The sequence below is a fragment of the Kwoniella europaea genome, chromosome 1, assembly GCF_036810445.1.
Source record: "Kwoniella europaea PYCC6329 chromosome 1, complete sequence".
Lineage (NCBI taxonomy): Eukaryota > Fungi > Basidiomycota > Tremellomycetes > Tremellales > Cryptococcaceae > Kwoniella > Kwoniella europaea.
In genome coordinates, this window is record NC_089487.1 from 9,266,342 (window position 1) to 9,279,443 (window position 13,102).

The window sequence follows — 13,102 nt, forward strand, 5'->3', positions numbered from 1 at the left end:
ATCTCGCAAGATGTCGTGAGATTGGTTTCTATCGGTTTAATCCGAAACGAGGACTTTTAGCTTACTTTCTTATGTCCACCATTAAGATGGATGGAGGGAATGCCAATGTATAAATAGCCAGTTGGCCAGTACTGAGCTTATCATTATCTGTTCTCTTTCCTTCACAGATAGACCAATAATCAGGAAGGAAGGTCAGAATGCTTTCTTTTATTAGGATCTTGACATTGCTCAGCTTGAGTTCGGTAAAAATACATGCTCGACCTACTGCCGCTGATGGCGGTCAATTGATATTGAATCCTTCATTTTCGTCTATCAAGGATTTGACCTATGTGGACAGTCCTCCTAAGGGTCATATCAATAGGACTTTACCTTCTGGACGAGAATACGTATTATTCGTTCCGGATGGATACGATCATCAAGTCGAGCATCCACTGGTATTAAGTTTCCATGGCGGTGAGTGATTTACACAATCGTCAAATTCGATTTGTACACGGAGATTGGTATGCCGATGAGCAAGGTTGATTGGTTGATTGGTTGACCTATGATTGATTCTCAGCCGGTGGTAATTCATCAAGACAAGAGATCCTGACTCAACTTACTCTTCCATCCCAACGAATCGACGATAAACCATTCCTCAGTGCTTTCCCTCAAGGTGTAGATAATGAAATATGGGGTATGAAACATATTTGGAGAGGTGCACCGTACGCTAATCAATCGGTTGATGATGTGAGTAGCTCAAACTCTTGGATCTATTATTACATACTGTACATTTTCTCCTCATGTAGAAATCATGATTTGAAGAACATCACGAGCTAGAGCTGATCTTATTTTATACTTGATTGTTCAGGTCCAATTTGTGAAGGATATCATCCTCGACATATCCCAAAACTACACCCTTGACCCAACACGGTACTATGCAACTGGTAAATCGAACGGAGGTGGATTCACTTCTTTACTAGCTTGTCTACCCGATACATCCTCTCTATTCGCTGCATTCGGTGTAGTCAGTGCTGCACTGTATCAAGAAGCACTATCATTCGCTGGGTGTTTCCCCTCGAGGGCTGTACCTATCATCCATTCTCATGGAATCGAGGATGATGATACGCTCTTCAAAGGACGGAGCAGGTCGGAGAATTGGAGGTTTGGGCCTGAACCACATGTTGATAATTGGAGGAAAAGATGGGCTATAAGGAATGGCCATCCTTCGGAGTCCAGCGGAGAAGGAAAAGGGGGATTACCAGAACCCAATGAGGTATATCATCCTCATCACAATACTACCGAGGAAAGATGGACGTTGGGTAAAGCAGAAGTCATAGCTATAAGTGTAGGTGGTTTAGGTCATTCGTGGCCTTCGACAGAAGGTTTGGATCGAGCTGGAAGTCCAAATCAATATGCCAATTTCAATTTCACAGAAAGCCATTTACTGCCTTTCTTCTCTAGACAACAATTACCTGAAGAGTTTTTGGGACAAGGTGGAAATTGATGTACGAAGTAGGTAGATCTTCCTTAGAAGTCAGGGGATTTAGATTTAGGTATTCGTTAATTTAGCCGACAATCGAAATATACTACGATAACACTGAGGATCGTATATTCATGAATCATGTTTTGGTTCATTTGAGCTACGATATGGAGATACACTGTATATATCGTATATTATATACATATTCATCGATGCTTGGACATTCCTAGAAGGATAAGATGCAAATGCTAACATAAGTGGGTAAAAAATCCAAATGAAACCAGTGACAAATGACATGACATGTTGTTAAAAATAATGATGAGAGAAGGTGCGATGGTGGGAGAGATCGATTAAGTTGTTTCGTTCCCATTTCTCCCACCTTACAGTGATGTGATAAATCCAAGGCGAAGATATCTTCGACGACTACCTGGACGTGATCTTGATATATGTTATTTCCTATTTTCGATGATTAACTGATCTTAGATCAAGTCCTCCTCATTCTCCCTCTTCTAACCTAATCTTCCCATCAGCCCCTACAAGCCCTTTGGCCCTCGCATAAATTTCCAACCTCTCCAACTGTCCTATATATCCATCCACTAATCTCTGCACCCAGCCATCTGTTGGGAAACTCTTCATCCACTGGTTATGTAAATGCAATGACCATACTTGACCAACTCTCTCTTCCAATTCTTCTCTCCCACCTTCACTATGCCATTTCTTACCTGCGAAAATGGGCGGATCAGGTAAGAAAGGATCCGGGAAACGATTATCCGTTCGACAATTTCTTGGATCGGCAAAACACCATGGTAATACCCCGAATGGTCTTATATGAGCTGCTAAGAGGGCTCGGTGAAGTTTCGAATAGAGGTGAGATCCCCATGTAAAGGTATTGGGTTTTGGGAATGGTGAAGAAGCCATGAGGTGGAAGGCTTCGCAGAGGTAAGGGGAGTGACGCTCGAAATGCATCAAAGCGCCATTAAGGGAATAGTACGGTTTGTCTAACAATCACAATACAGTGACAAAGTTAGCTACAAACATTCGGATATCTGACGAAGACGAATGAACGTATATGTGTGTATGAGTAAGATGTCAAGTGATGCAATCAACTCACCGTAACAATCCCATTGAGTTACCCACTCCTCCTCTATCAAAGGATGTAAATCCCTTGTCAATATCTGATCCATATCCAACCATATTCCACCATGATGCCATAAGACCAATAATCTAATCGCATCACCGTCCACCCAACCTTTCCCATCAAACACATTTCCTTTACCATTACCCATCACCTTTTCTAGATCAGTCCCGGCGGTGAGGTAATCCATATCAACATGTTTGACTTCTATATATTCACCCCATTTGATCAAATACGGTTCAAGTATTGGATTATTTTCCAGTATCGATTTACCATTGGTCCATAAGATTATTTTGGAATATTGTAAAGGTTGAGTAGCGAGGAAAGATTGAAAAGTCGTTATTTGTCTTGGACCAAATTCGATCAAATCTGATCTCCAATATGTATGATATATCAATTGATCTCGGTTCCCATCTAATTCAGAAAACGGGCTGGGTTGGATGGTTGAAGAAAAATCATAACATGCCATACCCCTTTTCAAAGTAATACCCGGATTTAACATATTCCTTTTCGCTCCATGATGTTTCGTCATGTTGTAATATGGTGAAGGATTCTGGAAGCATCCTTTTAATTTTGATATAGAATCTATTTCTTGTTTAATCCATTTTTTGGAAAAGAGTGAAAATTCAATTTGGATTTCATATTTTGATCTCCATGTTGATATTCCCAATAATAAACTTCCCAATAATAACAACATCACTAACAGATTTCTTAAAGTTTTCCTTTGATATCGACCACTCCCACTAGTAGACAGACTACCCCCACCACCAGGCCACCACCTTGCAGGCCAAGGTAATGAAGATGATAATCTCCTTTTTGTACGATGGAATGGTAAGCTGAATGAACCTCCTCTACCTCTTTTTTGACTTTTTGATATTCCCGCTCCATTTCCCGGATGACTAGCTGTTGATGGATGATGTACATTCTCATCGTCCGATTCCATCTCTATTTCAGTGTCCCTCCTTCTTGATCTGGCGTATGAAGTTGAAACGTAAGATGTAGAACTACCACCGAGATTAGACGGTCCAGGTTGACTGTAGGTATATCCGTTGGAGAGTGGTGAAGGAGATGTGCTGTTGATATCTGATATTGCTGAGCCAGGACTACTATATGGACGTTGCGTGTTGTTGAGAGCATCTAAAGAGATATTGGACCCTGCTGTATGCAGCGAAGGTCGTGAGATGGTTGATCGTCGGTGGGATATACTGGGTATACTGCCATATGGGTCAGATGGTTGGAAGGGCGGTACGTGCTCATCGCTTGAAGATAGGGACGGTCGAGGATTTGTATTTGTATTCCTACGTATAACGATCCAGAATAGGGATCAGTAGGAGCTGGTGGTTTGAAAGGATAGTGAATAGTCCGTGTACTCACCACTCGGTCCCGGACCACCCTTGATGGCTGCTCTCGGAGGATGAACGAGTATCATCCACCTGAGCTAGATGAGCTTTCGACTTGTTGGCCTTCCATGTTCCATGAGGATCCATCTCGAGGATCGTTCGCCAGTCTCCGAAAGCTGAGCTGAAGGTTGATTAGGTATTATACGTTTGGTTATATGGGTATCATAGTCATCAGTTCAAGTGCGATAAATGTGGTTTTCGAAATTTAACAGTGCAGCTCGCGAGGTTACGCTAAGAGAGATTTACTACATCATCATTCATCTTCATCTAACCATTGCAATTAGCTAAAATCCACCACGTGCGTGAGATCTGCATTGAGCCACCCGCTCGGATAAAAGGAGTACGTATATAAGTACCACGATGTGATGTGCCACATGGATGAACCGGTTATTCCCGATTAACGGATATGAGTTATGCTCAAAAGTGGTTGTTATGGAATGCGCTCGAGCTCAGTCGTGATTGTTCCCTGATGCAGCAGTACTAGCATAAGTGTATGACGATTGATGCCGAGCACCGTACGCACCAAACCACCAACCAACAGTCACGCATCATTCCATTCCACCATTCGCCCCCCCCAAACGTTCCTTCTCTTTTATGTTTTATACTCGAACTCTCAACAAAGTAAAACATCTGCATCCATCACCTATAATACCTTACTCGTCTTACTCTACGTGTAACAACCTCCATGTGAGTCATCGCATTCTATTGCCAAGCGAAGAATAATAACTGACGCGTGATATTGCGATTGGTACTGTACAGTCATAATGTCTCAAGCTGTCCCCCCATCATGGAAGGTATGTCATTGACAATCTTCATCCATCTTTGTGATCCGGTGCTAAAACTTCTTTGACGATATTTAGGATCTCGGTAAATCCTCTTCCGACCTCCTCCTCAAGGATTACCCTATCCAAGGTACTTCCCTCGAGGTCAAGACCCTCACCCCATCCAACGTCGCCTTCAAGGTCGCTGGTATCAAAGATGATAAATCCGGTGCCATCAACGGTGATATCGAGGGTAAATACACCGACTTTAAGAACGGTTTGACCTTCACCCAAGTGAGTACACGTATTTTAGTCGTTGTGCACGTCGTACGAGGGCATGGTGGGGGGTTCAGAATCCAGCGAATAGAGTGGAATACTATTTGAAAATAATCTAGGGTTGAGCGGCTACATGTCGCTTCTTACCCATTGCTATTCTTTAGAAAAAAGGGAGCAATCATCTTCGATCAACGCAGAGGCTGACAACTTCTTTCCTTCCACTAGGCTTGGACCACCACCAACCTCCTCAGAACTCAACTCGAGCTCGAGAACCAAATTGCCAAGGGTCTCAAACTTGACCTTGCTACCACCCTCAACCCAGCCAAGGCCTCCAAGTCTGCCATTTTGACCGCTATCTACAAGCAACCTTCTCTCCACACCAGAGCTACCGTTGATCTCTTCAAGGTGAGTAATGACATTTCATCTACATCAATCGTTGTACTGATGTTTCACGTTTAGGGCCCAACCTTCACCGCTGACACCGTTGTCGGTCGAGATGGATTCCTTGTTGGTGCTGAGGCTTCTTACGATGTCCTCTCCGGTGCTATCACCCGATACGCTGGTGCCGTAGGATTCTCTGCCCCAGAGTACGCCATCACCCTCCACGGTCTCGGTAACCTCTCCACCTTCGCTGCCTCATACTACCACAAGGTCTCCAAGGACGTTGAGGCTGGTGCCAAGGCCGTCTACGACACCAAATCCACCACCGGTGGTGTTTCCCTCGAAGTCGGTGCTAAGACTTACCTCGTGAGTTCATATCCGGTACTCAAACATCTTATTGGAAATCATAGGGAAGATGCTGATTGTTTCTTTTTTAGGACAACGCCGCTTTTGTCAAGGCCAAGATCAACAACGCTGGTGTCCTCGCTCTCGGTTACACCCAAGCTCTCCGACCTGGTGTCAAGGCCTCTTTCGGTCTTGCTGTTGACACTACCAGACTTAACGAACCTGCTGCCGGTCAAGCCGCCCACAAGGTTGTGAGTATTTGTTTTAATGCGCTTTTGACAGATTGGGTATACTTGGGACTTTGGCTGATCATCCTGTGCTTTTCTTAGGGTGCTTCTTTCACCTTCAACGCTTAATCTGAGTGTGATGGTTTGATCAATTTATAAAATACAATGGATAACAGAGGGGGGCGTGGATGTGGTTTTGAAGAAGTTTTCAAGTCGGTTATTTACTATTAATTCAAAATGCTATTATAGGATGAGTCTCCAAGAATGCAATTGTTTTAACGGGACGTTTTAGTGATATATGTGCATGCTGCTTTGCCATTAGTACAGATATACATATATGGATGATCAGTCGAGAGTCGAGAACAGTATAGAGACCCTTTTTAGTTCAGCGGTTAGAGTATTGTACTGTTTGCTGTTGCATAACGGTGTTTTGAACTGAAATTGCCGGATGTGGCAAATCATCCTGTCATGTCGTGCTTGCGATTTAATCGTGACGTCGACCTATAACCTGTACTCAGACATCTTCACTGTCTTATATGCAAATTGAACCTTTCTTCTTCCTTCTCCTACTTCACATTTCAAAATATAAACAAAGCTTCAAGTAAGAGCAAGTTGTGGACAAAATGTCAGACCGAGGCAGATCACGTACACCCAAATCACTCACACCTTCACCATCCCCAACTTCTCGACGACGCGCACTGCCCCCTTCCAGGTCAAGGTCAAGGTCAAGGTCATACACACGAAGTAGAAGTAGATCACCGAGAAAAACCAATGGCACCAATAGTAATGCTAACGATACAGGGTTGAAGGTGATTGTGGTCTCTGGGTTGAGTAAGAATGTCATGAGAGGTCATTTGGAGGAGATATTTGGAGAGTATGGGAGGATTACGGGCGTGGATTTACCTGTCTTCAAAGTCTGTGAGTTGATTGTCAATTTTTCTGATCAACAATTCGAGCATACAAGTCCGAGAAGGTTCTCAGTGGGTAATTATCGATAAGGATGATTTCCAATTCAAGAGGCTTATGCGAAGCACTTGCATTTTGCAAAATCTATCTGTATACTTAGATACTTTGCATGGTGAAAAACGTGGGAGAACAGTGTAGAACTCGTTGGATGTGCCAGAAGATCGTTAAGCTGACTTGATACTCTCTGAAATTGTTTAGCCGGCTTGAATCGTGGAAAAGCAGCAATTGAATTCGCTCAATCATCCGATGCTGCGTTGGCTGTCAAGAATATGAATGGTGGTCAATTAGATGGTTCATTCTTGAACGTACAAGTGAGCTATCACCTTTGCTTCCTTACAATGATCCAGAATAATCGATAAGCTTTATCTAATTTGCTGAATCCCTACTGTTAGATATCCGAACATCCCTTACCGGCTCCCAGACCACCTTCTCCACCTATACGTCGACGACGTTCTCTCTCCAGATCAAGAAGTAGATCACCTCCACCTCGACGTCGACGATCACCATCATACTCCCGAAGTCGAAGTAGGTCACCACCCCGACGAGGAAGTTTCAGACGAAGGTCTCTATCCAGATCACGTTCGCCCCCTAGGGGATATAGGGGAGGAAGGGATTCGTATGTGCCTCGTGGTGGTGGTTATGGAGGACGTGGACCTGGACCTCGAGGTCCTCCACCACCATCAAGAAGGGATAGAAGTCCTTTAGTCGTGCGTAGACCAGGAGAGAGGGGTGCTCCGCGAAGACCTTCTCCTGAATATGGGAGAGGCGCGAAAAGCATCTCAAGGAGTAGAAGCCGATCATATTCCAGGTCTAGGTCTAGAAGTTATTCTTCGAGGAGTAGGAGCCCGGTCAGAAGGAAGAGATATACGCCCAGCAGAAGTAGGAGTAGATCAAGGTCAAAATCGAGAAGTATGAGTATAGATTCGAGGTCGAGAAGTAGAAGCAGAAGTATGAGGAGTGTTAGTCCAAGGAAGTAAATACCTGCCTAGTGAAAGGGTATTTGTAAATCGCATCAGAGTCGTATCATGTTGAATGATACATAGGTGAGAAAAAGGAAATCAGCACATGATATATATACATTGAGATACCTGAAGGCGGGTGAAAGTACAGTTGATACAGAAGTACATGACAGAATATGCATATGTTCATATGTACGATTGCCTGCTGGTTGTGTCTTCCTGATTCCATGACAATCAACCCTGATATGCATATACATGGCGATATTACACTCCGTCCAAGAGGTTGTCAAAGTTGCACAAGTGTATGATACTGAATTCGGCCTCGGAGGTCCAAGCGTCAGTTAACCGGAAAAAGCAACTGACACCTGCGAACGAACACAAAAACACGAACATTCAACTCACCATCCAACTTCAACTATCTCAGTCAACGCACACATAACACTACAGATCCCACTCAGCAATCTCAAGAGAGCGGCGCGAGAAGCATCGCAGGATCGAAAATCAAGCTCAATTCTGGATTGTGTAATTCTTGCATCACCGAACGCTAAGTCCAAAGCATCGATATTATCAATCCGAAAGTTGATCGATAGTGAACCAAGATGAAGATTCTCACTGAGGACGATGTGGAAGCTCGAATAGCGAAGCTGAGATCTGCAGGTATGTAGTAACTATCTTCTAGGCTTCCAGAATGTCTGACTGATCTGGTATGCGAGCAGAACCCGATAAGAAAGTAGATATCATTCAAGCTTTCGGGCTGGACTTTGAGGACGTAATAGAGGTAAGCTAACATATCACCTATAGCCTTCTCCGCAAGCTACATGGGTCAAGTACAACCTATCTGATACATGCCTGTTCGACTGGTAGATACCAGACTCAACCATTGATCCACTTATCTTACTGCTTCCACCATTAATAAGGTCTTCTCATCCATTGCTTCAAATATCAACCCTTACATCCTTCTTACCATTCTTCATACCTCTCATCCAGGACTCGCCTACCTCTCTCTCTCATCTACGTCTAGTCCTCTTGCAGGTATTACCTGCCTTATTGGAGAAACTGAACGATCCTAAAGAACGTATACACTCCGCATCAAGTAATATAATCTTCTTAATTGGTAAAAAATGCTTTGTCGTAGACCCACCTCACCCCTCCTCACTGGGTAGTTCCGGGACGAAAGGAAAAGAAAAAGAGAAAGAGAGTTTATCGCAGACTTTCGAAAGGATGTTGAAAGATACGTTGAATTCCAAAATGTGGAGACCAAAAGTTGAATCACTCAAGATACTGTCTAGACTCAGATTGGAATTAGGTTCGAAATTGGGATTGAAAGGTTGGTTGGGCATTTTGGTAGATCTCTTAGAGGATAGTGATGGTAACGTGAGAGAACAAGCTAAGGAGGTGAGTAGTTATAAATGCAAATCCTATTTGACTACGTAGCTAAAATGAACGTCAATAGACGGTCGTAACTTTATTATCCCCATCTTCGACACCTCCAGCAGCAAGATCAGAGTTGAAAAAATTGCTATTAGCTAGAAATGTCAGAAAGACAATATCCAACGATATCATCGCTAGAGTTCTGGGTGGTGGTGGGGTAGAATCGGGTAGTTCGACACCTGCTAACCTCCTATCGTCGAGGATCGATACTCCAAAAGATGAAGTTCCGATAAATGGTAGATCAGGTACTGCTACCCCTGCTTTATCTGCAGGTGGAGCAGGTGATGATATCGAAGTTGTCTATGTAAGTGATCCAGTCGTAAGCTATCAGGTGGAAGTGGATACTGATAATAACTTGTTATCCACATAGATCGCTTCACCTCATGATTTATTGAACGAAATGGCTGCCATGTTACCCCATTTCGAAGGGAAAGAGACGGAACAGAATTGGGCACCGAGAGAAAAAGCTGTAGTGAGGATAAGAGGGATGTTAAGAGGTGGCGTATGGCCAAAGTACAGTGAAGCTTTCATACAAGGACTGAAAGGCGGGATACTAGAAGGTGTATCGAGGACGGTAAGTCATGCCATAGACTGAACTTTTTCTTAAAAGCGCTGAGAACTTACACCGTCCTCAGATCGTCAGTCTTCGTACGACTGTAGCTCAACAATCTTGTTATCTCATGAAAGAGCTTGCAGAAACCCTTGGACCAAGCTTTGATCAATTTGTAGAACATCTCTTACCGATCCTTGCGAAAATGGCGTAAGTTGTGCAGTTCCTGCAACGTCTGTCCAAGAGAGAAACAACTGACCATATCATCTTGTTTCACATAGAGGTTATACAAAGAAGATCATAGCCGAGCGATCTCAAGCCTGTGTGACTGCTATCATCATACGTACCCACCTCCATTCTCGGATTTTCATCAGTCACATCGCAGCGGGAGTAGCGGATAAAAACATTCAGACTCGACACTTCTCTACTGGACATCTCAAGACTTTCATCGATATACACGGAGCCAAATCGAAACATGTTATCGAGACCACCCCTGGAATGTTGGACCAACTCGAAGGAGCGGTCAAGAAGTCTTTGGTTGATGTGAATCCGGCGGTCAGAGATCTAGCTAGGCAGGCATTCTGGAGCTATCATTCCGTTTGGCGATCACGAGCCGAAGCGATCCTCAATTCTTTGGATGGTATGGCGAGGAAGCAGTTGGAAAAGGCGAACCCACACGACTCGAATGGTATAGTCGCTCCTGCCAAAGCCGCTCCGCCCGCCAAGCGAGCGTCGAGTACGATGTCTGCTTTATTAGCTGAGAAACGAAAGGCCAAGGCAGCCGAATTAGCAGCTGGGAAAATGGCCCAAGAATCGCCCAGAATCGTCTCTGGCCCTGTACCTGGTTCTCCGAGCTTACAGCAAGGTATGCCAAGATCGAACTCGTCGGCTTCGTTATCTGCAAAGGCAAGTAGACCTAGTGATGATTTAGAAAGAGGTGTGACATCACCTGGAACACCTCCACATACCATCCCTCTGCCTTCTTCTCCCACACCTTCGCAGAGAGGTACTCCTCGACCAAGTACGAAAGCCGCGTTGGGATCGCCTAAAGATCTGTTGTCCCAAACGAGAGATAGAACAAGTAGTCTTGGCAGAAGTCCACCTTCGCGGGGATCACCAAGTCGTGATTCACCTCTAAGACAATCGTCGACTTACCCCTTCTCTGCTTCTGGCGTGAGGTCACCGGGATCAAGTACTGCTTCTAGTAGCGCGGTGAATAATCTACGAACGCCTCAGAGTAATCGAAGACCTTTACCGTCATTCGCAACTGAGACGGGTCTTGGGTTAGGTGTACATACCCCAAGCGGTATGGGCAGGTCATCAGTATCTCACGAAGCTGAAGTTGAGGGTGATGAAGATTGGCAGAGTGGTACGGATACTCCGACGAGGGTATTACCACCCGGGTCGGGTGTTGTCGAAGATGCAAGAAGGGCTCAAGCTGCTCAGGCTGAATCTGCCGCTCAACAATTGATGGAATATGTGGAGGATGAACAGGAAGCTATACCATCGACACAAACGCTGAATTGTCTACATGGCAATGACAATGCCGGTACGACTATACCCGCGACACCTGCTAGACCTGCCAATGGAAATGGAAATGCGTACAAGACACCTCTGAACGTAAGCAAAGCATGGGAAGATTCACCTAGACCTGAAGCTGTTACTCCCCTGATGATCGAAAGGTTGAAAGAGAGAAAACATGAGAGAAGTTGGTGGGTGAGAAGGCAAGAATGTGAGTTTCTTAGTAATTCCTGGGTGATTTTATTGAATGATAAGTGGCTGATATGTGATGTTGGATAGTGATGGATAAAGCTTCTCCTTTGAAATCAACTACACCTGCACCTTCATCAGCTATCACAGAGGATATCCAAGGTCTATTGTCTGGTCAACCGACTCTTAGGAATTTACAGAAGTTAGCATTGTTCTCTACTTCCCATCCTGTCCATGATACAGAAGATGTGGAGGAAGAAAAAAAAGTTTGGATCGACGATAAAGTATTTGAGAATATACTTCAAGGTTTACTAGATTTTTTAAAACCAAACCGAAATAAAGGATTGCTAGAACAGGGTTTGGTGGTTCTTTGGGAGATGGTACAACATCAATGGATATTGTTCGATGGACATGAACAAGAATTGTTGGAGACTTTGTTCAGACTTAGAGCAAGTCATGATGCTACTGTGAGTGAGGGTGTCACCTCGGAGTGGACAAGTCATAAAGTAACATCCTGCTGATTAAGTGCTGTTTTGAATGGTGAATGGTAGATATTGGAATCTACCAATGCATTAATATCGTTGTTGACTCAAATATCCGATCCTATGTATTTCCTGACACTCCTACGATCCTCATTATCCCGATTATTATCTGAACATCCATCCGCTTCGGACCAAGATACCGCAAATGGCGACGGAATTTCCCGACTTTCGCTAAATGGGACCCAACAAGAGACGGAAAAGATTAGAAACTCTGGCTGGTTATTCGGTTTAACAAGTTTAGGAATGTGTGTGATTAGATTACCTGAGGCTGTCGTTGAGGTGGAAGGTCCCAAATTGGGTCAAATCATAATAGAGGTGAGTGCTTCTTCATGTTACTTTTTGACTTTCTGAAGGTAGAGTGTAATAGCGAAAAAGGAAAGAAATTGACGTTGACATTGATGTATATCTCTTAGGCAATGTCATCACCTTCCTCTATAATTCGTCAGGCATCTCAAACTCTCTTATTATCCATTCAAACCATCTTGAAAGATTCCAACAAAACTTTATCGCTTGTGCCCCATTTGAACAAAGGACAGAAGGATTTAGCTATCTATTATATGGCCCAGAATGGGATTTTGGAAAATACTCATAATATTGAACAAGCCACTGAAGGAGAAGAGAATGGGGACGAAGGGAAGGAAAAGATGTTGAAGGAGATGCATGGTTTGATGGGTAGAGGAATATTGAGGGAATAGGGAAAGAAGAACGAATCAGGATTTGTCATTTTTTGTAGCTTGCGCAAATATTGGTGAATCCTTCTTGATTGTATATAGCACATAGATGATGTATGAAACGAGATGTGATCATGAAACGTCAGAGTTGCTCCCCACAGGTAATGGAAAGGGATTGAATGATCATAATTGATAGAATAGAAATACATAAATGTCGTCACATTCGTTCTGCGGATCTATCTAAGCAAACTGAAATACTATGCGATTAACCATCAGATGAATTCATCTA

At 43.8% G+C, this 13,102-nt stretch overlaps 5 protein-coding genes across 5 annotated transcripts; 4 read left to right on the forward strand and 1 right to left on the reverse strand.

The window, feature by feature from the left end:
* Positions 1-197: 197 nt before the first annotated feature.
* On the forward strand, positions 198-1,483 carry V865_003532 (uncharacterized protein; the record flags this gene model as incomplete). Its single annotated transcript, XM_066227325.1, has 3 exons — positions 198-453; positions 557-726; positions 848-1,483. The coding sequence occupies 3 exons, from the start codon at positions 198-200 to the stop codon at positions 1,481-1,483; spliced, it is 1,062 nt and encodes a 353-aa protein (XP_066083422.1).
* A 471-nt stretch (positions 1,484-1,954) lies between these two features.
* On the reverse strand, positions 1,955-4,081 carry V865_003533 (uncharacterized protein; the record flags this gene model as incomplete). The annotated part of the gene is made up of 3 exons (XM_066227326.1): positions 1,955-2,457; positions 2,571-3,892; positions 3,969-4,081. 3 exons carry the CDS (start codon positions 4,079-4,081, stop codon positions 1,955-1,957), a joined length of 1,938 nt encoding a protein of 645 aa, XP_066083423.1.
* A 677-nt stretch (positions 4,082-4,758) lies between these two features.
* Positions 4,759-6,113, forward strand: V865_003534 (uncharacterized protein; the record flags this gene model as incomplete). Its single annotated transcript, XM_066227327.1, has 6 exons — positions 4,759-4,788; positions 4,855-5,049; positions 5,257-5,436; positions 5,491-5,778; positions 5,850-6,008; positions 6,087-6,113. 6 exons carry the CDS (start codon positions 4,759-4,761, stop codon positions 6,111-6,113), a joined length of 879 nt encoding a protein of 292 aa, XP_066083424.1.
* Positions 6,114-6,607: 494 nt separating this feature from the next.
* V865_003535 (uncharacterized protein) lies at positions 6,608-7,927 on the forward strand (the record flags this gene model as incomplete). Its single annotated transcript, XM_066227328.1, has 3 exons — positions 6,608-6,902; positions 7,149-7,261; positions 7,343-7,927. The coding sequence occupies 3 exons, from the start codon at positions 6,608-6,610 to the stop codon at positions 7,925-7,927; spliced, it is 993 nt and encodes a 330-aa protein (XP_066083425.1).
* Positions 7,928-8,508: 581 nt separating this feature from the next.
* Positions 8,509-12,837, forward strand: V865_003536 (uncharacterized protein; the record flags this gene model as incomplete). Its single annotated transcript, XM_066227329.1, has 10 exons — positions 8,509-8,566; positions 8,626-8,687; positions 8,774-9,304; positions 9,363-9,644; positions 9,711-9,914; positions 9,976-10,100; positions 10,172-11,622; positions 11,691-12,067; positions 12,152-12,457; positions 12,556-12,837. The coding sequence occupies 10 exons, from the start codon at positions 8,509-8,511 to the stop codon at positions 12,835-12,837; spliced, it is 3,678 nt and encodes a 1,225-aa protein (XP_066083426.1).
* Positions 12,838-13,102: the final 265 nt, after the last annotated feature.